At 35.4% G+C, this 27,557-nt stretch overlaps 2 protein-coding genes across 8 annotated transcripts in view; one reads left to right on the top strand and one right to left on the bottom strand.

Moving 5' to 3' along the window:
• Nucleotides 1-19,458, bottom strand: part of CREB1 (cAMP responsive element binding protein 1) — a 42,691-nt gene extending 23,233 nt beyond the window's left edge. For 2 of the 3 annotated variants that reach the window (XR_006781234.2, XM_045806593.2), the window contains exons 1-5: nucleotides 19,337-19,458; nucleotides 13,217-13,363; nucleotides 12,438-12,479; nucleotides 6,049-6,149; nucleotides 1,022-1,164 (exon numbers count right to left, since the gene is read on the bottom strand). Coding sequence is in view for 2 of the 3 variants with exons in the window: in XM_045806593.2 (XP_045662549.1) it covers nucleotides 1,022-1,164; nucleotides 6,049-6,149; nucleotides 12,438-12,479; nucleotides 13,217-13,363; nucleotides 19,337-19,450 (547 nt within the window). In the remaining variant the exon portion in view is untranslated. The remainder of the gene's footprint in view (nucleotides 1-1,021; nucleotides 1,165-6,048; nucleotides 6,150-12,437; nucleotides 12,480-13,216; nucleotides 13,364-19,336) is intronic. The other variant, XM_045806594.2, reaches the window with a different exon arrangement.
• Nucleotides 1-22,730, top strand: part of METTL21A (methyltransferase 21A, HSPA lysine) — a 62,961-nt gene extending 40,231 nt beyond the window's left edge. Inside the window, exons 4-6 of one of the 5 annotated variants that reach the window (XR_015724836.1) lie at nucleotides 4,456-4,522; nucleotides 16,525-16,636; nucleotides 22,594-22,730. Coding sequence is in view for 2 of the 5 variants with exons in the window: in XM_087863058.1 (XP_087719184.1) it covers nucleotides 4,456-4,522; nucleotides 16,525-16,561 (104 nt within the window). In the remaining 3 variants the exon portion in view is untranslated. Of the gene's footprint in view, nucleotides 1-4,455; nucleotides 4,523-16,524; nucleotides 21,906-22,593 lie in introns of those variants that run through there. The other 4 variants (XR_006781235.1, XR_015724834.1, XM_087863058.1 and 1 more) reach the window with 4 other exon arrangements.
• The last annotated feature ends 4,827 nt before the right edge of the window (nucleotides 22,731-27,557 follow it).

Genomic DNA, 27,557 nt, shown 5'->3' with positions numbered 1-27,557 from the left:
TATAGTTAGAATGCAAATTAGTTATGTAAAACCAAGGTTGAGCTGTACTGTGAAAACTATTAACTTGGGAGTCAAACTTTTATACACATTCCTGGCACAGACCACCCCAGGGTATTAGAAAATTAATGCAACAAGGGAGTGTCAATGTGTACATTTAATTTGTAATAAAGAGGAAAGAGGGGGAAAACTATATAAAGGGAAGTACTGGATTTAATGAACAAATCAAAATGAAGAAATCTATGTAAGAGGCACTCTGGGAGTCAAAAGGCATTGGGAACAGAGAGAAAAACATACCATTCACACAAATGCCTCTGATCAAACAAAAGCAGAACTGGAAAGACTGTTAACAGATTTGGGTGAAAAATAAGAAGAGAGACCTAAGTGTCAGATAGGAACAAGACAGAAATGGAAACTTTGATAATTTTGCACAAAAAATCTTTGCTTTCTGGGGGCCAATTTCAGCAGTCCGTATGTTTATGTTAACCATAATTCACTATATTACCTTTTATATTAAAAAGAATAATTGAATGTGCTGGTAGACTGCAACCAAGCCTCTCAACCCCTACCACAAAACATTAAATATGATTTTAAAATGCTACTTTTAGAAGGGAAGATGAATTAATAAAATAGATGAATAGCGAGACCATTTTTGTCCTTAAACATCATCAAAGAATGGTTATCTTATCTGAAAAATTATGTCCTTTATTAACATCATATATTACACAAGGACTGAAATCTAGAGTTTCAAGCAGTGGTTCAAAAAACTTCCAAGACTCTCCTGGCATCTGCACAAAACAAAGGACCACCTAAAGGGCTAATATGCTTGAGCAATCCTAACAAAAACCCTGAAAAAAGAAAATACTTCTGTTACAGAACTTTACATACTGAACAGTAAAGGAAATATAATAATGGTATCCAAGACTGAGAAAAGGGTTGGCACTTGTAGGAGTCCTTTAAAGAGAATGCAGCCATTAGTTTTTTTTTAATCTCACTTTCCAAAGCAGAAATATCTTTTACTCACTATACTGTCCACTGCTAGTTTGGTAAATCGGAGTTGGCACCGTTACAGTGGTGATGGCAGGTGCTGAAGTCTCCTCTTCAGACTTCTCTTCTTCAATCCTTGGCACTCCTGGTGCATCTGAAGATAAGTCATTCAAAATTTTCCTAGAAAAATAGAAAACTGTATTAACTAAAATGAAAACAACACTTATTGGCTAAATATACATAATAGGAAAAGAAAATGGGCAGAAAGGTGCTAGTGCTTAGGACAGCAGTTTAAAGATTGTATTTATTTGAGAAAAAGAGAGAGTGCGTGTGTGGGCGGGAAAGGAGCAGAGGGAGAGGGACAACCAGACTCGGTGCTGAGTGTGGAGCCCCAAGCAGGGCTCAATCTCACGACCCTGAGATCATGACCTGAGCTGAAATCAAGAGTTGGAGGCTTAACTGACTGAGCCACCCAGGTGCCCCAGGACAGCAGTTTAAAATGTAAGAACAAGAATAAACCATACATGGATGAGAGATCTGTATGTCAAAATGAAATCATATGAGGACTAGGGAAAAAAAAAAAAGATGAATTTCTCTTTATTCTGGATGAAAAGGCAGGCTGTGATTGGAAATCTAGGTGTAAGCAGAGATTGACTACAGAAAAAAAATTCTTTCACAGGGCAAAGAACACCAAAAACAAAGTTAAAAGATGACCAACAATACTAGAAGAAAATGTTTACATATATTACAGATAAAGGGCCAATATCCTCAATATATAAAGAACTCGTAAAAATTTAGGATAAATAAATAAATAACCAAAAACCTGATTTTAAACTTCTCAACTCTCAGATTGGTAAAAAGTAAAAAAAAAAAAAAAAAAAAAAAAGAGTCTAACAATACATCTGTTAGCAAAGCTGTGAGAAAACAGACACTCTCACAGTTGTGAGTATAAAATTGGCACAACCCTTAAGGAACGAATTTGGTGACATGTAACAAAACTATATGTTTACACAGTAATCTTACTTCCAGGAATTTACCCTTAAGATATACTTAACTACAGTACAAAAATACATACACGTCAGGTTATTCATAGTAGCATTGTTTGTAACTGCAAACTACTGGAAACAACCTATATGCCTCTACATAGGAGAGTGGCTGAATAAACTACAGTTCATCCAGATAATGGGTATAGCATGGTACCTTTTTTATAAGAAAGAAAGTGAAATAATATATATGTATTTGCTCTTCTATTGAAGAAGAAACTCGGAAAAGGATAAACCAGATGGAGTTTAATGAGATTACTTAAATCTACTGGGGTTGGTAAGAAAGAAGTAAAAAAAGAAAAAATTGGGAGGGGGCATTTCTGAGTGTATTTTTTGGTACAATTCTGACTTTTGAAAGAACCATGTTCATGTTTCACGTATTAAAAAATAATATCAACAAGGATGGGGGAAAAATTCTAAAGTGGAATATAAATTAAAAAAATGAACCTTGCCATATTTCAAATGAGTAACATAATCACAAAAGAGGGGGGAAAAACCCAACCCAAGTAATTTCTGATATCTTAAACATCTAATAAACCACTATGAATTAATAACTTAGCTTCAACAGTCTACCCAAACCCTGCCCCTTTATGTTGCTATAGTCACAATTACATTTTCATACACTGCGTGCTCATTAATAAATTCATAATTATTGTTTTATGCATTTGTCTTTCAAATCATATAGAAAAAAAGAAGGGTTTCAAAGCAAAGTATTTTAAAACTGGCTTTTATATTTACTCATGTAATTACCTTTATTGGAATTGTAGAAAATATTCTATTATCTCTTTCAATATTTCTTTTGGCCCAATTTCCCCTCTGTAAATTCTATAAATGCCTCTTCTACTGGAGCACCTCACTCTATTCCCCATAACTTTTCACCTGTCTTTCCCATGTCTTTCCCATTTTCTCCATATTTCTGTTCTCTATTCTGAGTTACTTTTTTGGTTCCCTTCCAGTTTACCAATTCTCTCATCAGCTACTAGTATCTAGTTTATCCCATTAACTGCCAATTGTTTTTAATTCCACTAATTGTATATCTCAATTCTCAGACCTGTTAACTCATTTCTTTTCCACATCTGCTTGTTTTCATTTAGTAAACTCCTATTCTTATCATAAGGATGATTGTCTCTCCCTTATCTCTTTGCGAATGAGAAACAACTATTTTAAACAGCTTATAATAGACTGACAGTGGGTCAAAAGATCAATTCTGGGGGGCGCCTGGATGGCTCAGTTGGTTGAGTGTCCAACTCTCAGTTTTGGCTCAAGTCATGATCTCATGGGTCATGGGATGGAGGCCTGCATGGGGCTCTGCACTCAGTGGGGAGTCTGCTTTAAGATTCTCTTCCTCTGCCCCTTCCCCATGCGTGCGCTCTTTTTCTCAAATAAATAAATCTAAAAATAAAAAAAGGATCATACTCTGGCATCACTGCTCTAGAGCATCATTTCAAACTGCAGCACTGAAAAGCACTTGAAGAGCATGTCAAAACAGATTCCTGGGTCCCCACCCCACAGATTCTAATTCATTAGGTATGGGGTAGGGGCCTGAGAATTTGCACTTCTAACCAGATTCTGATTTGCCAGTGTGGTCTCTGGACCACATTTTGAGTAGTACTGGTCCTCAGTGCAACATTTTTCAAACTTAGGTCACCACCCATATGTACGCCATGAGAAAAGTTATGTATGTTGCAACCAAAGTAAAACAAAAAAACAGCAGAACATCACACATGATAAGGGTGAGTACTGCTGTATATTTTGCTTCAGATGCCTATATATAGGTAGATACATGTGTGTACCTGTATATATGCCTATAGATATAGATATATATAAATGAATATGGATAATTGTATGTATATACAGAGAAAAATGTAAAGATATATTTCTTATTGTGGACTGTGGTAAAAAATAAAAGTTTAAAAGCTACTACCTAGACCTGCAAATAAATCTTCTCTTTTGCATGAAGCCAGTGATCATTTCTTGTCTCCTCTTTCTAGTATCTAATATTGTTGTTCCAGACCATCTAGGTCATTCTTGTGTCTTAGACAAACATTTCACTTTCTCTTACAGTATATTCCAGATGTGGTCTGAGCAGTGGGATTAATTCCCTCCCTTAATCTAGACAATGGGTTTTTACCAATGTAGCCTTACGGTATACTGGCTTTTTTGGCAACCATATATATATATATCTCTTACTGATAATTAAAAGAATATAATTATCTTTTAGAAATGAATTCTTAATCCAGAATCTTGTACTTAAAGAACTGGTTTTATTTTAAACTCAATTTCAGAAATTTTATAATTATCACCAAGAATTGATAGTGTTTCCCTTGGCTGCTATGATCTTTCAAAGTACTTATTCTCACATCCATTAGGGCACTTCTCAAGCTCTGTCACCTGCAAATCTGGTAAGTATGGCTTGTATGTTTTTCAGGTGAACTGCTGGTAAAAATACCAAGCCAGGAGAGACCAAGTGAGAGCCCTTCAAGAACTTTCTCTGGGTATAATTTAATCACTATAAAACTGGGTGTATCAATTAATCCCCATTTCTCCAACCTTACAAGCATATCATAAGAATTCTGTTAAAAATCTTGTTATAGTCAAGACACAAAAGCTAGGTTTCAAGAATTTATAAGCCTAAAATGAAATAATGATACATAATGATTTTAAGGGAAGATGTATTATCTTTCATGAATGTAACTCATATCTGTGGTCTCAGGCATCTTCTGATTACAAATTAAGGTGTTACTATTTAAATGATCCTTGCTAGGATATAGGTTATAACAAGAGATCTTTTTCAGCATAAAGCTCTTATTTTGCTTTATGTTTTTAATACTCCATTTATTTAGAGAGAAAAAGAGCACTGAGCGGGTGAAGGGGCAGAGGGAAAGGGAGAGAATCTTAAGCAGACTCCATGCAGAGTGTGGAGCCTGATGCGGGGCTTGGTCTCTTGACCCTGAGATCATGACCTGAGATGAAATCAAGAGTCGGGCAGGACACTTAACTGACTGAGCCACACAGGTGCCCTAAAGCTCTTATTTTATAAGGTCTACAACTAGAACTTACAGAACTTATTTACAGCTATTTGCCTGGAATTTATATACAGAGAAACCTTGTGGCTTGTTAACACCTGGCTGGATCTGCTTCAGGATCAAAAGTGTTAAAAACTAACATGAGATACAAAGTTCAAATCTAAAACTAGCTGTATTAAAAAAAGAAAAGAAATTATGAGTGTAAATGCATACAACACATATTTGGCAACAAAATTTCTTAAGATCTCAAAATCAGTTTATCGATACTTGTTTAGGATCCTTCCATTTAATTGTGATAAGAGAAAAGGTCTAGCTTAGTAGCCAAATGGAAAAAAATTTTAACCATCCCTTTGAAAAATAAAAATAACTTAAGCTAATAACAAGAAAAAATATTAGAAGTTTGAAATAAGCTTACGAATATTTATGGAATTGGTCTTCCTGGAGATATTTAGCATGAAGCCAATCTCTACATATAAAAAAATGGTTTTTGGTACATCTTGGAGGCAAGTCATGGACTAGGCAACCTCTACAGCTGAACACAAAGACTATAGTAAGGTGCCCCTAAAATTAGGGGATATCAGCAAAGTATCACCCTGAAACACATATTAAATTAATAAACAGTTATCTACTAAGTACCATGGCATGAGAAACGGTTTGCAAATGTGCTGTTAAGTAGATAGTGTAGTGTCAGAACTGACAAATAACTAGAAATGCTATAACTTAATGAAATATATTCCAAACTTTTTAACAGAAAAGCAGCAGCTGTCACAGTCTACAAAAACAGAAGCAGAAAAAAAAAATCACTGTTGATACAGGACTTATTCTGTATTATAAACTTCAACTTGAGAGAAAGAAGTACCTCAAGATGAAGAGAAGTAATTTCTGTGGTCCCGAATTGAGCACCTAATTGGTCTTCTGACATCCTTTCACTTGTAACTACCTAAGGCTTCCTGACATCTTTGATTCTAAATTCTTTTAACTATTAAATTCCATACCTGTAGGAAGGTCTCCTTGAAAGAATTTCTCTTCGTTTTTGGGAATCAGTTACACTATCCACTGACTCCTGTGAATCTTCACTTTCTGCAATAGTTGAAATCTGAAAATAAAGAAGAACTTTATCTTGATAATTGAGTTTAGTTTCCATAAAATTTTTATGAATTTTGAGAAAAAGTGAAATATAAAAGGACATATATAAGCCTTACACAAGATTCGGTAGAAAAAAGTCAATTTTTATGGGAGACGACCACACCAATCACATTCCTTTCCCCTTTACTTATCCTTTAGAAGTCAGAGGGCCTAAAATTTTTTTGTCAAAACTAAATTTTTGTGATATCCAAATTCAGTTTTACTTCTTTCAGGACTTCACATAACCAATCTTGAATGCATCAATATTACCGCCAGTTGTTTTCTTACAATTGTTAGAACAAAACTACCAAGTAAAATAAGGTTTCTGACATGAAGGAGGAATAAATGAGCACATATTTGGTCGGAAGTCTACAGAGTGACTATACAAATATTTTCTTATGCTCTTAAACACTTATGAATATATTTACAACTGTATAAATAACGATTGGTGATCCCCCACCATGTTCCAGATGGTTGTTTCTAGCAAGTTTAGTCTACATATAGACTTTCCAAGTTGGCATTCTACAATTTTTATTAAGCAAAAACTCAAGGTAAAGAACTGTGCATTTCTGGAAAAGTATCTCTGGACTGAAAAGTAATAAAGATAAGCTGAACAAAGATTTTTACATGGGATAATAATAATAATAGCAACTAGCATTTATTGAGAACTTACTACGTGCCCGGTACTATGCTAAAGCACATACGTGTATTACATTACTTAATACTAATAGAGTAATATCAGGTACTAGACAAGTACAATTATTATATCCACTTTGTAGATGTAAGGACGAAGGCACAAAGAGGTTAAGTCACTCACCCAAGTCACAAAGCTAGGAAGTAGTGGAGCCACTATCAATAGTTGGCATCTCAGTTTTAGACATTCTTACCAGCATTAAAATCCTGTTGGTTCCAATCTCAAACCAGTTTTGTCAGAAGCAGCAACCCAGAGGTGTTTTTAGACCATTTTTAGACTAGAAGTTCACTCATCCGGGCAAGCCTGCCTGTCAAATTTATACCATGAAGCTTCTCTAGTCTAATCAGCAGAAGCCTTCTCCTCTTTCCTGAACTAGGTGTGCATGATGCTGTCAGAGTAAGAATTAGATTTAATGAAGGCAAGAGTCTGTGTGGTTCAGCTACATGTCAAAATTTAGGGCTATGGCAAGAAGAAAAAACATATTCAGAGGAACGTGAGGAATCCCACAGGGACTCGTATGTGGCCTGAGCCTATGAGTTCTGGAGAGTCAGGACTCATTTTGACACGGCACTTTGTAAAAGGCACTCACTCTAAAATGAAATTAGGTCAATCTAGTCCTGCTTCACAAAATACCTACAATAAAGTAACGTGCCCCACCCAAACACTTTAAAGTGTAAGGACTATACTCTTAAAGACCTACACATTAACAAGCAACACTTAATGAATCCAGAAAAGACAGATAAAGAGATGTGCAAGGCTGAATTTAGTCTGTGATTCTGTGCGGAGTAATAATGCTACCGTTACTGCCAAAGAAGCACAGAGAACAATTCCCACTAATCTGTAGCTGCTGTAACTGGCCTGCTCAGCGTAGTCCCTGCACAGAAACTCAAGATGTACAGCAGATGAGGAGCTATGAAAAACCTTAGCAGAGCATCAGAATTTCAAGGAATAACAAGACTGCACTCAAAGTACTATGACAAGTGTTTACCTTCATAGTACTTCTCAGAACCTCAGTTCCTCTGTTGTTCTTTGCCTCTTTTGCATGACCCTTATCCTTACAACCTTTTTTTAAGGACAGATAGTGACTTAGGCATACTCTTCCAAAGTTGAAAGTCATTAAAATAATAATTTTAAAACATTCTATATAAACTACCCACAGGGCAGTTTTGAAATGAAATAAATTAAAGTTGCTTTTTAATATATGGCCTTTTGATTTTTTTTTCTTTTTCCAAACTCAGTGGATATACTGCTCTTAGTAGGAAAAAAAGCCTCCTTTCCTCTGATCTGAAAGATTTTGTGATTTCAGATAGAAGGAATTAACTTGTCACTATGTAGTGACTACAACTATTTCAATGTAAAGGGAATTCAGAATTATTCAATAACACATAACAAATGTAATATTTCCTCTTTGGGAATATTATCCAGGGAGAACTTACGAGCTATGAAGCTATTTCCTATGAACTGCCTACCAAAACCAACAAAACAAAAACAAAATCCAAAGCATACACTGGATCCACATTTCTGAGACTAATAAAAATCATATCAAAAATTCTTTTTATAAATAACAATTATTAATTACATTTTAAAATATATTTAACAGGTATTAAAAATAACCATATAAAAATGATACCCCAATCATAGGTATCACAGACTACCACCACATTCCAGTGGTAGAGACCCTTCCTCTGGTCCTTACCTCCTGTCACCTCTCTCATTAACCCTCTCCTCAGCTCCTTAAATAGGTCTTTAACCGTGGCCACTTAGAAGTTGAGACATTTTCAAAAGCCAAACCACAACTTACAGATGTAAAGTTACAGATCTGTATTTCTCAACTTTCTTTTAGTTTGTTAAAAACCCATACCTCCTGTTTGTAAGGAGGACAATCTTCCCATTTTGAAGTTATCTGAAATTTCAAAATTAAATACACAATGACTAAAACCAAAATAGATGCTTTCTCCAATTATAAACGGTCCCTTTGAAACTTAAGTACTTGTGCACAGTTCAGACTTATGGTTTAGGTACAGTTATTTACTCCCTGGATCAAGAACATTAATAAACGTCTAGAATAATGATTTCCAAATTCTCTTCACCTGCACCTTCCCTACAGACAGGAAAATTTTACATAAGCATATATATTTCCTCTGTAAATTTTAAGTGTTGTTTTTTTAAAAAAAAGTTTTTAAAGAGATAATATAAGTATAAATATTAAAATATATATTTGTAAATTTCTTAAACATAAATCATCTCATTTTTTACAGAGCGAGAATGATGTGATTTAATATGGTTCATTAAAAAAATCACTTAATATTTTGTAACAGTGACTCAAATATCTGATTCTAAGCTTGGGCTTTTTAAAACCTAATTTAGCTGGGGGAGCCTCGGTGGCTCAGTCGTTAAGCATCTGCCTTTGGCTCAGGTCATGATCCCAGAGTCCTGGGATCAAGCCCCACATCAGGCACCTCGCTTAGCGGGGAACCTGCTTCTCCCTCTCCCTCTGCCTGCTGCTCCCCCTACTTGTGCTCGCTGTCAAATAAATAAATAAAATCTTAAAAAAAAAAAAAAAAAAACCAAACCTGATTTAGCATTTGCTATTGTTGAAAAAGGGAACTCTTGAGAAGTAGATATAAAAGTTAAGTGCATTTCTGACACGCTTACTAAATACAAAATCGTTTCATTTTCATCTACCAATTATACAAACTTTTGATGAGATTTACCTAGTGTATTTTCATCTCCCTGGCTCTCAGTTATTGTATGCTGCTAACAAGTACCTGCTGAAACTCTTGAAGACTTATGAATAGTTTAAAGAATTCAGGGTTCTAAAAGTATACACATTTGAGTTTTGAGCTGACAAATTTATATTGTTTGCAGTGAAAAAAAAAAAGTATGAAAACATTTCTGAACTTCTTTCAAAATGCTCTCTCCATAGCACAACTCTCTTTCAAAAAGCAGTTACTCTCTTGCATTGTTAAAATGTCACTTTCTTCCAGGATGGTTGAAAGGCATTTCTTTTTTCAAAAATATTATGTTAGGTAAATATCCCTAGCAAATCCTTGCTTACCATCATTAAAAAGACCAGAAACTTTAGAACACTTGTTTCATGTAAAACACAAACAAGTAACTACCCTTATGTTAGACAACTCTTAAATACTTTGCTGCATAATAATCACTGAATCCCTGTTTTGCACAGTTTTTATTATTTTCCCATCATATTAAAGTATTGTAAAGATTCTATTAAACGTTTCATCCAACCACTCTCCCTCTTGCTCACTCTATTTGAACCACATCTTTTTACTATACCTTGATATATGAAGCATGTTCTTAATTCTAAGCCTTTTGGACTTGCTTTTACTATTTGCACGGGTTAGCCTCCTGCACTGCCTTCTGGTTTCTGCTCACTGTGTTCCTTGACCACCCTACATAAAACAGAACGCCCTTCCCTCCATATTCTCTATCCCTTTCCCCTGCTTTCATCATCTTCCCAGCACTTATCCTCACCTGACATATTTTATTTTTTCATTGTCTCTCTTCGCTCAAATGTGATCTTCATGAGAATAGAGAAGTATTATTTGTTCATTGCTGTCTTTCATAGCACCTAGAACAGTGACTGGCACATAGCATGTGATCAATAAAAATTCGTTGAAGGAATGAATGTAATAATTTAAGGTAACATAATCCATAAATCCTGACACATTTAAACTGCACTATATTAAAAATGCATTTAAAGCTAACAAATGAAAAGTGAAGATGCCACTGTTAACTTCTATACGTTCGTGTAACTCCCACTATTTTTGCAGGGATTCTCATATAATCTGTAAGATTTGATATACGTAAGGATAAAATTAGGGCACTAAGGTCAAGCCATATATGAAACATTAGTACAGCGTAATTTCTAATATTCTTAGATTAAAAAGTAGAAACACAGGTCCTAATATCTTATTCTCACATCAAGAGAACTGTGTCTTGTACCTTTTGAAAATGATGTTCTAGAATAGTCATATTTTCCCATCTAGAAGTTTGCAGGGCCATTTCTCTCCTTGTTTAACACCTCTTCTGATGTAAACTACTTCCTAGTTACTAATATACTAATCCCTCTTAATCAGCTGAAATGACCCTTATATATTCTTCATGGTTTAGGCCCTTTAGAGAAAAAAATATTAAAAAGTTAAAAAATATATTGTGTCTCTATTTGTAGAATTCAGGCTTTCAGTTATAAATATAGCTCACCATGATGGAAAAATGTCCTCTTGAAAGATGAATAAATATTTCTATAAAGTTATCTAACAGCCATACAACCCCCAGGTCCCAATTATTATTGTCACAAAGTAAAGATTAAAATTAAAAATATAATTGACAATTAAATATCACATATTATGACCAAAAATTAAAATCTTAGCAAGTTTTGATAATTTTGGTGTATTCTTTATAGAAAGGCCTCCTACTCTAAGTGAAAAAGAGAAAGTAAGGATTAATGTAAGATCTGGAATCTAGGTTTCCTGACTAGCAGGTCGGGTTCTTTCTACTATCACCAAGAAGAAAATGAGTGGGGAATTAGTAATGGCACAGTATGGAAAATAATAAGGTAGCACTCAATGAAATAAAAACTGAGGCAAAGGACAGGAGACTACTGGTCAGTAGTGTGATTCCACAGAAATGTCAAATTCTTCAGTTTTCACCGGGACAACACTGTCTCCATCTTGGTAACAAATTCCATTCCCAGTATCTTTCAGTACGGAAGTTCATACATGTTGATATTTTTACATGAAAACATTTTTTTTTTTATCTTCCACATAAGTGTCCAAGCAAACCAAAAGCATAAGAACAGAAAGAAGTAGAGGTGGGTAACAACGGCTCAAGGACTCAATAGTATAATATGGCTGACTAAATAGAATATATGCCCTTTGAGGACATTAATAGAATGCTTCCAGGGCAAAGGAAGCACTTCTCCCCTCTACAAATATCAATCAATCTAGCTACCATACTCAATCAAGGAAAACACAACAGCTCTCATCCACAGGACGACAGCAAGGATAGTAAAGAGCAATCAAAGCTACATGGTATAATAAATGGCTGAAGACAAATAGATATTTGTTTAGTCTGGATTTTTTTTTTTTTTTTTTTTTTTTAAAGTAGGAAAGGTGCCGGAGATGAGGGAGAGGAAGTGGTCAAAAAGGAAAAGAATTAAATTTGCTTAGTTAATTTCTGAGGATGGACTGGGACTACTCAGTAGAAGTTTTAGAAAGGTGTATTCTGGCTCACCACAGGAAAGAGCAGTTCAGCAATTAACCCTCTATAAATTGGTTACCTCAGGAGATAGGGCTTCCTTTTGCTACAGTGTTCAAGTAATGCTGGACTACCATTTGGAGGAGAGGAGAAAAGATATACAGCGAAAGTAAGCAATACACTAAGGGCTGGGAAGGTAAAAAGTTTGGCCTAGACCTAGAATATCTCTAAGATCCTTATGCAAACCTTAAATTGCATGTTTATAGAAGGTTAACAACATAAAGAATAATTTCTCACCTTCCTTTCTAAAAATAGTTCTTTCCAAATCTAGGACCTAGGACTCACCTGAGTTCCGGAGAAAAGTCTTTTTAAGTCCTTACAGGAAGACTGTGAAGCAAAAAATATGAAATGGGAGGCTGGGGTTATGGCCTACTTGAATGAACGTTCAAGTCTTTTTTTTTCTCTTTCAATAAGCTCACTGCAAAGATGTTTATTGCTCTAGGTTCCCTATAGTTTAGTAGAGTAGTCACCTTCATTCAGAGCTCTATGCGCTTTTAATCCCTCTGGATTCAATTCAAAAGAACGATCTCTCCAAAGAATAAGATAACATGCGCAGTGTAATCTCTGAATATATCATTATTTCGAAGTTATATACTCTAACTTACACCCCTAGACATAGCTGGTTTTAGAATGCTTTCTACGATCTCTAAATTCAAGTTAATATCTTAGGTAAGGTTATTAATTTTGACAAGGGCTTATTTTTTCCAATTACATGTTTAGAAAATAATTACGAAGTTATTTTTGTATCTCAATTTTCCTGAACTAAGGTATATCAGCCTTAGTCTTTCCCAAACGTTTCCACTTTATCCCATGTACTTAATGATTTTCCCCAATCAATTCTTTTTCTTCTGTAGCTTAAGAAAAAGTCTTTTTCTTATGTCTGTTCTTGTGTATGTATATTCCTACACATAAGGTGACTATATAGATGCAGCATATTCCTTTACTGTAAAGTAAAATAAACTCTGAACTAGGTATGTTCCTATTTCCATAACTAATGAAAGGAGAGAGATATGACTATAAATGACAGTTATGAAAGTAGATGCAGAACTTTTTTATACACATACCTGAACTGTCTGGACTTGTGGAGACTGAATAACTGATGGCTGGGCCGCCTGAATAACGCCATGGACTTGAACTGTCTGCCCATTGGGCAGCTGTACTAAAGTTACGGTGGGAGCAGATGATGTTGCATGAGCTGCTGGCATAGATACCTATGGTGTTGAACATGGAAAAAAATTACCATCACAGATACCTCCTTGAGAGTAGTCATGTTCAATATGAAGCAACTTTTTAGCAGGAAAAAGATGACTTTTCTGCTAGACAAGTATTTCATTGGTGTGAAAGAAACTAATGATTACATTTAATATTCTTAAAAAAAAAACAAACTATAAATGCCCCCTCCCTTACAAATCCTTCCACATGACAAAAAACTATTTTAATGTAAAATTAATTCAGACTTCCTCTGAATACTAAATACACTTTAATTGTACAGTGCTTTACATTTTCCTACCTGCTTTCATGTCCAGTTTCTCATTTTGCTCTTCGAAGAAATCAAGACTGGATAATAACGATTATCTCCATTTCAGAGACAGAAATATCAAGTGCTCAAGAGATTAAGTAACTTACCAAGGTCAAGATATATGCTAGCTTTGAAGAAATATAAAAATCTTCAGAATATTATGTGTTAAATAAGCCATATTCTAAAATATAATCGCTCTCAAACTTAGGCAAAACTTAGCTAAGTCTAGAACAAATATACATCCTAAAATATACAGCATAGTTTTCTCTTTTAAATGACTTACAAGGATGCCTTTTATTAGTGAGAAAATATTAATATGTATTATAAACTGAGAATTTCTACCCCCCAAATCAAACTGATATTATAGTTGGTATCTTAAGGATTTATTTCCTTTTAAAGGAATAGAAGAGCAGAGTTGAGGGAATGTAAGAGATACCGATTTTCTCCTGAGGCACAAAGGGCAATTTTAATGAATCAATATCCAGGTCCAAAGGGCTCTTATGTTATATATGCATAGTATTTATTGTTCCTATGCTTGCACACATTCAGGGGTTCAGTGTTTTTTGCTCATTTGGTAAACAGTGATTGGGGACCCAAGTGCTAGGAGCAATGTCAGAACTGAAACTATAAACATAAAGGAAATTATTGGGGTACATGTGTGAAGGCATGGGGAAAAGAACACAAATAAATATAATCCAGTGAAGTAATGAGGCTTGCCAAGAGAAAAATACACACACTGAGGAAAGCTACGTAACCTCACCTAAAAAGGAGGGCAGGGAAGAATGTGAATTTGAAATAAAGATTACAAATTAGGCATATTTTTGACTCCCAGGGGAGAGGCACAGAATTTCAGGGAAGGAGGGATAAATAACAGTCAGTACTACTGGACCATGTAAGCATGTTACTGTATGAATGCAGGAACTGGGGCAAAATAAAACTGTAACACAACTAGGCAGGGGCTAAATGAGTTAGTCATGAAAAACCATATATATGTCACATTAAAGAAGCTGCACTTTATCCTCAGGAGCTTGGGAAAGGCCCTGAAGGGCTTTTGAACTCTGGAATATCACATGCAGTGGTGGTATGAAAAACATTTACTTCAGAGAAAGAACAAAGTGGAGGGGAGGAGATTGAGAAAGCTTACATAGTAGTTAAGATGAGATGATAAAGCCAGAAGTAAAGCACTAGTTGTGGTAGGAGAATGAGACAGGTGGTTTAAGGAAAATTCAGGAGGCAGACTAGAAAAAGCTTTATGAATGACTGCTTAAAGGAGGTGAGAGAGGAATCCAGGATGACCCACATATTTCATGTCTGGATAAGAACTGGTAAACTATGCCATCAACTGAAACAGAGAACACAAGTAAGGAGAAGCTTCTGGGTGGTTGGGGTGATGGAAGAGGATGGTGGGATTGATCTGATACGTGAATTTCTTCAGCAGGCCGTTAAACATTTGACTGTGAAGCTTGGGTAAGAAAGCTCTCTACTGAAAGTAGAGGTTAAAACTAGGAGCATCCTTCTTTGGGCAGTTAGGAAGTCCCTCCTTATTAATCATTCTCTCTCTGGCCACTATAAGTCTTGCTTGATTTTACCTGGTTCTCAAAATGTGGACTACCTCCAACAGAGTTACACAGGGTGCCTGTTTATAAAATCAGACTCTCTTGGTGGACCTAAGGACACTTTCCCCTACACTGAAGTTTGAGAACCACAACCTTAAGTTATTCAGAGTATCTCCTCTTAGTTCCATACAAAAGCTCTTCTGATATTTGAAGCAATTATTACATCCTCTTCTCTGTTTTACAGAATAAATGCAACAAGCTAACTCAATGAGTTAGTTAATCCCTTCTCTACCCTGATCATTCTACATAATGGTTCCTCTCATTATAACCTTATAAACAATACAGATATATAAGATAAAAATCCCTTATGTTCCTACCACTCAGAGCTAATCACTGTTAATATTTTTGCTGTAGATCTAAGTGATTTAAAAGGTATATATATGCACACAATTTTTATAACACACTATCATAGAATCTAATTTATCTTTCAAATCCATTATAAAGATCTTTTCATACTATTAATAATTTTTAGTGGTTTTCATGGCTGTACAATAAAAACTACACTTTGTTTAATAATTCCTTATTATTGGATATTTAGGTTTCCAAATTTGCCTATTACAAGGAAGCGCAACGATCGTCCTTTTACCTCTTTAGTTAAATCCATAAAAATTTACATTCTCATAATCAAAACCAATATTGTTTTTTTCCTTCCCCCTTAAAAAAAAATCTCTGTAGGGGTGCCTGGGTGGCTTGGTCAGTTAAGCATCTGACTCTTGATCTAAGCTCAGGTCTTGATTTCAGTGTCGAGAGTTCAAGCCCCGCACTTTAAAAAAAAAAAAAAAAGTAAATTCCAAAAGTAAAATGAGGCCTCTTATTATTGTTTTAGATTGGTTTTCTACCTTTACTAGTTGGGCTGAATTCTTTTCTGTTCACTGTTCAAATCACTACAATCTTGGATTTGATAATTTTATATTTTTCTATTATTAAATACTGACAATAAGAAAATACCAGGTATCAGAATTATGAAAGGAAATTATGACAAAAATCCATAATGTATGTGTTAAGGACTTGGATGAGCAAGTGAAAACACTCTGTAAATAGGAATAAAAAGAACGAAAACTACACAAATGGGAACAGAAAACCAGCTTTTCTAAAATTCAAACACCATGTCATTCTGCTCTTAAAAGTAAATGCTAGAAGACTGCCTGATAAAGATGACAAATTAAACATGTGTATATTATTTTGCTCCTTTCTGAATCTTCAATTAAGCTTCATAAAATTGATTTTGTTTTTATAGGCACACTCACATGAGCAAAGAATGGGAAAGGAGATAACAGAGTTTTAGAAGCTGGAAAGAAGACGGATGAATGGTAATGAACTTGGAAGACCTCAGAAGGCCAACTCATGAGGTAGAGTCAGTGAAAGCCTGATTTGAAAACAAAATCCTTAAGAGGCTCAGGATCTAAGTCACCCTGGAAGGTGGAGTAAAGGGAGATGCTAAAAATAAGGCTGGTTGAAGGCTCTTTGAGAAGCAACTGGATCCCCTTCCCACACTTCCTGTGGAAGAATGACTAATCTACCCCATGCTGACAGAAAAATGCAGAATTAATTTCTGGAGAGAGGGTCTCCTGACTGCCTACAACAGACACTGCTGAAGGTGGGGTTACTAACCTTCAGTCTTCTCTCTCTCAGCTCCCAGGCCTTTACCCTATAAGCAAGGGATCAGTAAAGCCTTCTCCGAAGAACCTCATCAATGACAAGGGGCTAAACAGAGACTTAAAAGATCCCGACATTGGGAAAGCTGCTATTACCCTATAGCGAAGCTCACAACTCATAGTTGTTAGGCCCCAAACATATCCAGAGCTTCCGATAGTTTTTTGGCCCCCTACTTGAAACTTGAGCAGACAAGCACAAATTACAAAACATTTGAAGAAAACTTCTAATATGAAAGATGGAGACCAAAACAAATTGAAGGGCAAAAAGCTATACAGAAGAAAATCTATGTGGGGAGAAGAAAACTTAAAACCTAATTAATATTCTCAGAGATGACAGAAAATATTGCCTTTGTGAAATATAAACAGGATGCTATTAAAACACAAAAGGACTATTCAGAGAACAAAAGGAATTCTTGGAAACATGACAGCAGAAATAAAACATTCAACAAATGGGTTAGAACGTGAAACTGAAGAAATCTCCCAGAAAGCGCAAAAAGACAAAGAAAAAGCAACAGAGAAAAGATGAGAAAATCAGAGAAACAATCCTATAGGTATAACATCTAGATCACAAGGATCCTAGGAAAAAAAAGGGAGAGAAATCTTCAACCAAATAATTTAAAGAAATTGCCCAGAATTGAAGACATGAGTTTCCACTATAAAAGGGGCCATTGAATATATATAGCACAATGGATAAAAACTATTCAACCAAGACCCTAATAATGGAATACTGAAGCACTGTGAACAGAGAGAAATAAGATACCAGAGAGAGAAAATAAATGATTTAGTCTTTTCCAACAGCAACACCACATGGTGACTGTAGATCAATGCCTTCAAAATTTGTAAGAAAAAATCTTTTTTTTAAAAAAAAAAGATTTTATTTGTTTATTTGAGAGAGAGAGAGAGAGAGAGAGGGAGAGCACACACAAATGGGGAGGGACGAAGGGAGAGGGAGAAAGAATCTAAAGCAGACTCCGCCCTGAGTCTCCATCCCAGGACTGGGAGGATCACGACCTGAGCGGAAACCCAGAGTTGGATGCTTAACCAACTGAGCCACCCAGGCGCCCCAAGAAAAATGATTTCTTTACCAAGAATTTTTTACCCAAACTTGCTTAAGAAACCACTGGAAAAGATGCTTTACTATATCAAGAATACAAACTCAATAATAGAAAGACAGTAGGGGGAAAGGAATTTCCAGGAATATATTATATAGCAGACTTAGAGGACAACCAGATCAGACAGAACAGTGCCACCCAACAGACAGTTATGTGGAGGGCTGTCATCACCAAGGTCCCTTTTGGCATGGTATCTTCTTTTTATCATAGGGTCAAATGCCTGGGTGAGCCCAGATTCTGATCTGTGCATGTTTGCCTTGACCATTTACCGATGGAAATCCTGGCTCTTTCCCAACTTCAATCCTGTACCTGCCTTATCCAAGTATTTACTTCATCCCTAGATATATTCTGCTTTGCCTTACTCCTGAGGGTTGGAGTTAGGCCCTAGCTCTCTTAGGAGAAAACACAGAGCAGCCCACTCCTTCTGACTATATTCCTGCTGGAGATCCAGTATTGGGCCATACTTTAGTTCAGTGTAGTAACCATTTGTGGTTAGCCCCCTATTCTCCAAGACCCATTCTTGCTCAGGGACTTCCCTAGGAGGGCTTTTAAATTCTTCAGGAAGCTGAAGCTCAACACTGTAGAGCCTCTGCTAGGATTATTTTCTCCTGGGAGCCTTTGTCGGAAAGAGGCAATATCACACTCTTTTACCTAGCAGGTTTATGTCTGTTATTTGGCTTTTATATTAACTACCTTTCTTACTCACATATACACAAATAATGGTTAATAAAACATTTGAGGAAAAATACATCAGAACAAAAAATAAAAATGAGAGAATATAACTCTAGAGATAGAATGTTTAAGACAAAGTGAAGGAATCATGAATTATATTTAGAAGACCTAGGACACAAAACTATTATCATCCTTGAAATTTACTTGTGTGTCAAATTATTTGCTTATCCTATTTTTTAGTTTAAACACATAGAAAACTTAGCCTCTCGGATTATCTAAATTCTCATACTCATAATAAATCTGTGTGATACAAAAAAAAGCAGTTACCGTATCAGGTTTTCTTCCCTTGTTTAAGAGAGACAATCTCTACCCCTTAGTTAAAATGTCATTATTCTGAATCAGGTTACTACAAATAGTGTTTTAACAATACATTTTTCTGTTCTGTTACTGAATCATTTCTAAAGTTATGCTAATACTAAATAGGAATTTTGATATTTTAAGAATGTCTCTGCTTATTCTATGCATATCGCTGCAATAAAAACTAAATCTTGTCTAAAACATATTCCTCTTGGAAGAGACAGAACCTGGAATCTCTCCGTGTATTTTATACCTGGGCTAATGTGGCAATCTGTGGCTGGGCTTGAACTGTCATTTGCTGGTTTTCAGCTTCTGTTACAGCTGCATCTCCACTCTGCTGGTTCTCTGCTCCAGATTCCATGGTCATTTAGTTACCTACAATAATATGGAAGAATGTTACAAGCACTACAGTGCTTTGTGCTTTTGTGACTTTAAAGGCAAATTTCAGGTTATAAATAGGTATATGGGTGGTTAGGTTAGCAAATGAACTCAGAAATCTAGTTAAAAAATAATCTAGCTGAATTATTGTCAAACTTGTCCAAGTCTGCTAAGCCGTAGAAGTTCTAGTCCCCTCAAAAACAAACAAGCAAACAAAAACACAGGAAAAAAAAAAACCCCAAAACCAAAAACCCTTTCTTTTCCCTCATTGTTCCAGCTAGACGGAAGAAGGGATTCCTCTCTTCCATGAATCTCCCCTATTTGAGGGAGGAGGGTGCCAGCAAGATTCTAATTTTTTCAAACTGTAGTCATCAGGTATGGAGAGAAGGTAGAGAGTAAAAGTGAGCTGATACCAGGGTCTATGAGATATTGGCTTTATGGTACTTCCTATGAGGGTATTCCCTATTATAGGGCAGAAACAAAAAATTATAAGCTACTTTCAAAGAAATTACTGGTAGTGGGACAAAATCAGCCCAAGTTGTGGGGTATCAAGATAGAAAAGTGGAATAAATAGCCACAAAGCCAACTCAGAGACACCAAACACTGCAAATCTTAGCATTCTGACACCTCACCCCATGTACACTGTGCAACACTACATATGCACACACACACATGAAATAAAATTTTAAGTTAATCAAGGTTGCTCTTTTTTTACTTTGGGACCCTGCTTTGCTACTGTATTTATTGGGTAATCTGGTACTGAATGGCAGCAAAAGTTAGTGGAGAACAATTCTTAGCAGCAGCAGCAGCTACATGAAGAGGAGATATTTCTGATAACAGAAATAAACTTCTGGTGATAATCATGTTTAAAGGATTTACAAAAAAAAAAGGATTACTTCTCACTTATGTACTACCATTATCATTTAGTGCCTGGCATATTACCTGTCAAAAATGCATTTATTAATAGTGATGACTACCTATAGTGATTCCGTAAATAACACAAAACCCCAATACTTTTCCAGAATTTATATTTATTTTATAACTCTGAAACTGATAATCAAAATTGCGACTGATCCTTATGTGATTACTACATGCCATTGGAACATATCACATACTAATACATTTTGCCATCATTCACAGGGTTCTACAAAAAGTTTTAAGTGACAGGTAAAAATGGAAGTAAAAATAACTCTGTGGAAAGGAGTATAAATAATCTAGAAATACAGAATCCACAAAAGAGATGACAAATGAAAAGATCAACAGACTCGACCACATAATTATTTAAAATATTCATATGACAAAAAGACACTAAGACAAGTGCATAGGGAGAAAATATCCGCCACACATAACCGACACAATTAGAATACAGAGAAACTACTAGTCAGTAAGAAACTCCATTACTGACTAGTTCACGAAGATGTATGTTCAAGGATATTCACTGTAGCATAATAGTGAAAAACTGGAAACAAGTATCCACCGTTCGAAGGACTATTTGAGAAGTTACAGCAATGAAAGAGAGAAGTCTATGTGTAATGTAATGACATATAAAGTTTTCCAAGACAAACTGAGTGGAAAGGCAAGTCACAGAACATACTGTAAAAGAGAACTCTACTTATGTAAAAAAAAACAAAGACAAAAACAAAATAAATTATTGTAAAACGTGTCCCATGTATATGCATCAAAAAAGGTGTGGGAAGTTATATACTAAATTGCAAGTGGTAGCTCTGAGGAGAGGAAGATATGGTGGAATTGGATAGGATGATGACTTTCACCCTTTTTTTTTGCATATTTTAGTATTTTATTTTCTTCCCATCAGCATCATTACAGGATTACTTGTACAATTTAAGATTTTAATACCGGAAGTCATGAATACCATTTTGAAAACTATGAACCAAAAACTGAATTTCAATCATGATTTTGAGATACCTAGATACTTTTCATATGAAACTACTATTTTTGTTTAAATCTTGCCTAAATTGTTTACCCCATATTTCCAAAGAGTAAAAATACTATGCTTAAAAATTATCAAATAATTTTATATTTGGGATAACTGAGTTATATACTTACAATATGTACTCTTTTAAACTAAAAAATTTAAGAAAGACATCAAAAATAACAAAGCAACATCAACAACAAAATGGTTTATGTATCCTAAATGTTGTTCATACTTTTGGTCTGCGAGAAAATGGCATGTGAAAACAATAAAACTTAATCTCAGGAATAGTAGTAGTGAATCCCATTTGAGGACAAGACTGAACTGAGTCAAGCTAAGTAAGGGGAGAAATCCATAAACTTTTCTTCATCTTCTCCCTAAGTCATCATTTTAATGAGAATGAAGACAAATACAAATTTATCATCATAATACATCCTTTGTAGACAGAGTATGCGCCAACCATTTTTGAAAGGCTTTATTCCAGGCCATGTTTTTTGTTTTTTTTTTTAAACCTGTGCTGTCATTCATATAGTTTCACTTCCCCATTTGATTAAAAGCAATCTATGGCACAGATCGTATTTCTTTTGTTGTTTTTATACAACACCAGGACTATTTTTTTCTGACATTTAAGATATAGGGCATCATTATAATTTTTTGTTGCAGAAAATAAAATGTGACATTATTATAATAAAGAAACAAAACCGCTAGTTAACATAAATAATTACAGCTACAAGGACACATTCAAAACAGGAATGTGATCTGCATTCTTCCCTCCCCAACTAGGTAAAATTCTTTAAAAAAAAAACCCAAAAAACCAAGTGTTATATTTCCAACGGATATGATTCTCTCATATAAACTGCCAGTGTTTTATTATCATTTCTTTCATTCAGGCAGACTACTAATCTTTTTTATTATAACTGTTAGCTCGAGTAGGTATCAACATCCAAAGCAGCAGTACAAATACTGTCTTTCATCAGAAAATTCTCAAAGTGCTTTTCCCAAAGTTCAGGTGAGAATTCTTTAAGGAATAACAATTTGTTTCAGATAAGCAACTCACTGACTGAACACAGACATTCTTCTTTTGGCCTTTACCATGAAGGTACTGAAATGGTCTCTCAACTAGACTAAACTAATATTTAAAGTGGGTGTATTCTTTTTGGACTTTGAAAACTTTTGCTCTTTTCTGTTTATATCTGCAGGTGGTGAGAAAAGAGAGCGTACAGTATCACATATCTACAGTCTTCAATTTTTCTCCCAACCAAGGAGCAGTCTAGCCGGAAGTGCAGCAGCCACACACAGGATCAATTACTACAGCCAATATGTGGATTTCCAAAGTTGTTTGAAGAAAGGAGATTTTCTTTTTTTTTTTTAAGATTTATTTATTTGTCAAAGAGCGAGAGAGAGCGTGTGCGCACAAGCTGGGGAAGTCGCAGGCAGAGAGAGAAGCAAAGCGGCTCCCGCCCCCGGCCCCCCAGCAAGGAGCCAGATGCAGAACTTGATCCCAGGACCCTGGGATCATGACTCAAGCTGAAGGCAGATCCTAACTGACTTAGCCACCCAGGCGTCCTAAGAAAGGAGATTCGTAATTCACTACACGAATGCTTTTCAGGAATACAAAAATTAAAAAAGACTGAATACTATTATAAAATAAGTAAAATCAGGTAAACTCAGAAAGAATATTCTACAAATACTGGGCCTGGAGTATTAGAAACAGGTTGGATCTTAGAAATCACTGAAAATCTAGTATTAGCTTGACAGTTTGGGGATTCTTGTTCTTCCAATAATTTGGGAGGTACTGATATTTAAGATTTGGGAATTTTCATGATTTACCCCCTAAAAATTACCATAAGTTTGAAAACAGTAAGTTTACAATAAATTTCAAAACAGTATCATGCCTAAAAGAAACAAAAATATTTAAGCCAATTCACAAAGATATGTATCATTTTGCTATAATGCTCTTTAGAGTTGTGCCTCTTAATATGAAAAATAAAAAGTGAAGTGATTCTTAGTGTTATTGAGAGAAATAAACAATGCTGCTGTGAGTAGTGGGGAAAGGGAGGTTAACACTTGGTGGAAAGTTGGATCTGTCATCAAATGGTCATTGGAAAAATTAAGCTTTTTGTGTTTGAGTTTCTTCATCTGTAAAAACTAGAAAAATGAATTAAAGAGCTCTTCCAATTTTCAATGCTCTAATCCTAGTAAATGACACATGATGTATGTACACACACATAATTATGCAGGCCTCTTAATAAAACAGTATATATAATAAATGAAGCATTTCCTTTTACTCTACAGTAATATATATAGACAGTAAAAGAAAATAGATTCACTAAGAATAGGTCACCTAGCTTCTTGATCTTGGATTAATACAGAGCTATTACCACTTACTGATTTATAAAATCATGAGAATGCAATACAACTTGAGATAAATAGTGGTACTTTTAAAAAATGCTACAAGACCAAACTACTAGTCAATAAAGATTTTCTCACGTGGTGGACAGTGTCTCTTTTACTCATTGCATTGTTCTGGTCACAGCTGTTGTTAGTTATTAAATAGTTTTACAGTCCCCTTTCATAATTTTCAAAGAGGAAAAGAAGTTTTTTCTTTCCATCTTAGAAAGCTTCAAGAAACTCACCTAAGACTATATCACTTTTGTAGCCTTTACACAGTAAAGACAATATTTTAAACTTTAAAATGTAGTTTAGCGGGGCACCTCGGTGGCTCAGTCATTAGCGTCTGCCTTCGGCTCAGGGCGTGATCCCAGCGTTCTGGGATCGAGCTCCGCATCAGGCTCCTCTGCTGGGAGCCTGCTTCTTCCTCTCCCACTCCCCCTGCTTGTGTTCCCTCTCTCACTGGCTGTCTCTCTTTCTGTGTCAAATAAATAAAATCTTTTAAATAAATAAATAAAATGTAGTTTAGATAAACCTCTCAGTAAACTGTCAAATGAGTGCTTCCATGACATTTTAAAGAAGAGAAAATGTACTCCAACAGTCAGGAGAGTGGGGGAATTCCACTGAGGATGGACACAGCACCAGAAATTTGTGGAAGGAGGGTAACTTTTCTGATAAGAGAAATGGTATGAGTAAAGGCTTATATTAGCATGCCTTTAAAGACACGAGTTAATCAGTGGATGTGTCAGATTCTGTACAGAAGCAAGGAGAGAAGACAAATGGTAACAGAACAGTCACTCTAAAGCAATCAGCAACTACCTACTAGGACAAAATGAAAACTGAGAATAATGTCTCTTTAAAGTTACTGGGTTTAGAACTTTTATATTGCAATGAATTTTACTTCTACTCTATATAGCAGCAATATCTCCTAAGAGAATTCACCATTAGTAACTAAATAAAACCAATAATATCTTCAGTTTTAACAATTTACATTATATAGATTATACCTGTATTAGGGTTACCATATCTGAGGATATGGTATATTTTAGGCACCATCAAATTACCGGGGAAAAAGAAATACACAAAATAAATTTTTTAAAAAACTTTGTCATTGTGGAACTTACATTCTTGTGTGTGGAGCAGGGAAGAGAAACTAAGTAAAATGTATAATAAATCAGATGGTGAGAGGTATTGTGTAAAAAATAAAGCTGAGGGCATCTGGGTGGCACAGTTGGTTAAGTGTCTGACTTGACTTTGGCTCAGGTCATGATCTCAGGGTTGTGAGATCGAGCCCTGCATTTGGCACCACATGGGATTGTGGAGCCTGTTTAAGATTCTCTCTCCCTCTGCCCCTCTTCCACCTCTCTCGCTCTCTAAAACAAACATATAAATAAAGCAAGCTGAGAAGGATGCTGAAGGGATTTTCAATTATTTTTAAAGCTAACAAGTGAAACCCTCGTTGATGAAGTAGTGTTTAAATTCACCTACTCAACACCTATACAGAACCATACCAAATCAGGAACAATTTCTGGAAGTACTATTTGTACTGCCTCTACCAAGTAAACCAAACCTCATCAAACAAGAAAGCAAGTCCATATCATCACTTCTGCTTAAAAATTATTAAGCAAAAGGAACGAATGCTGCAGATCGTCACCTCATTCTTTTTCCTTAAATATTTTGACCTTTAGGAAGTGCCCCAGTTCTTAGGATCCTAAGCATTCTATTCAGGTTCAAGTTTATAAAAAATAAATCCATCTCCCCCCCCAACCTAGTTTACTTTTTTTTTTTTTAAAGGTTTTATTTATTTATTCATTCAACAGAGATAGAGACAGCCAGCGAGAGAGGGAACACAAGCAGCGGGAGTGGGAGAGGAAGAAGCAGGCTCATAGCAGAAGACCCTGATGTGGGGCTCGATCCCAGAACGCCGGGATCACGCCCTGAGCCGAAGGCAGACGCTTAACCGCTGTGCCACCCAGGTGCCCCCAACCTAGTTTACTTTTTAATCCCTTACATCTATAACCAATTTAATCCAGTTTAGGATGAGATGAATACCTACCATATTCAGAGAAATGAACTATGAATTTTTTTTAAAGATTTTTTATTTATTTATTTGACAGAGATAGAGACAGCCAGCGAGAGAGGGAACACAAGCAGGGGGAGTGGGAGAGGAAGAAGCAGGCTCATAGCGGAAGAGCCTGATGTGGGGCTCGATCCCATAACGCCAGGATCACGCCCTGAGCCGAAGGCAGACGCTTAACCGCTGTGCCACCCAGGCGCCCCAATGAATTTTGACTGAAGAATAATGCATCCATAACTAATGGAATATATGAATACTTGCTGTGATTGTTAAAAATGTAAATGATCTTAATTATAAATGAGAAAAAACCTCCCCCTGCACCCTAGCAAGTGGCTGACTCCTCCTAAACTCAAAAGCCCAGGGATTTAAGGATATCACACAAGCAGCAGTCTAAAGTCTCCACAGTAACCAAAGCAAAAGGCACATCCGGACACATGATTTTAAAACTATATGACTATTTTGTTGTCATAGTCAAATATATTACTAAAAATATTTTGCAGAAGTATACCTAGAAAGGCCATGGGTGATACAGAATATTTTGTACATATTTTGTACCTCTTACTTAGTTTCTAAGATATTATAACCGATTGAAAGCATTGCTAACACATTCTCAACAACTCCAACATGTCTTGATTAATTTCCTAAAGTGTTATGATTACTTTACTAAAGAAAGTAACAAAATGTTCAGGTGCTACACAACGGACTTTGGCTTTCCAAGAATCAATAACTATGTTGCACTGCCTTTTTTCCTCTATTTTTTTCCCTGTACATTTTTTGGGGGTTGTTAACTTTGAAATATTCGCCATTTATCATATGCTTAATCTAGAGCAACTGAGGCGTATGTAATCAATACTGGAAATTTAGCAATGCTCCAGGTTTCTGATGCTAATAATAGTCTCGGTGGTATTAAATTTAGCATATCTTCTCCGAAACCAGAAAGGAAAATAGCTGATTCAATGTTGTATGTGTATACATAACATGTAGGTACGTACATACATATGTACATACACACACACACACACACACACACTGCAACACAGATATCAACTTCAGCTTTAAAATTTTATTAAATTAGAATAATCACACACTATCAAAATGAAGTCATATACATTTTTGGAGAAAGAGTATTAACAGGAAATGTGATAAACTAAAATAAATTGGTGTCTTTATTAAACTAAGTAAATTCTGACAGAGTTTTAGAAACAGTTTACTCTGTGCTCCTACCAAAGTCCTTCTCCCTTAATTAGGAGAATAAATCCATACTTCTGCCTCTAGTCTAGATACTAAAGAAAGGTAAGAACAGTTAGTTATACATGAAGCTAATTGTATGATTTGAACTTGATGAGATTTAAACATTTACAAGACAAAATAAAAGCCTGGAAATTTGCTTATATACCTTAATAAATTCTTTGTATTAATAGTAAATCAGTAAAACCCAACCACCACTACCAAAAAAGTCAGCATACAGTAACAGGGAAACTTTTCAATGTTATTTAATAAAATTAATTCCCTGAATTACTTATTCACTGGACTGAACTCAGAGAAACTGCTTTAAGCTCAATATTCATATTTTACAATTTATTGTACTTCTGTAATCACCACAGTATTTAGATGCTATTTTTAATAAGTTATTTTTACATATGTAGCATGTGCTTGTACAAGAAAGACACTGTTCTCGAAGTATTTAACAGAAGT

The sequence above is a fragment of the Ursus americanus genome, chromosome 1 (assembly GCF_024610735.1).
Source record: "Ursus americanus isolate L20-20 chromosome 1, mUrsAme1.1.p, whole genome shotgun sequence".
In the NCBI taxonomy this organism is placed as follows: domain Eukaryota; kingdom Metazoa; phylum Chordata; class Mammalia; order Carnivora; family Ursidae; genus Ursus; species Ursus americanus.
The sequence above is the reverse complement of the archived record's forward strand: the minus strand, read 5'-3'. Positions and strand labels throughout refer to the sequence as shown.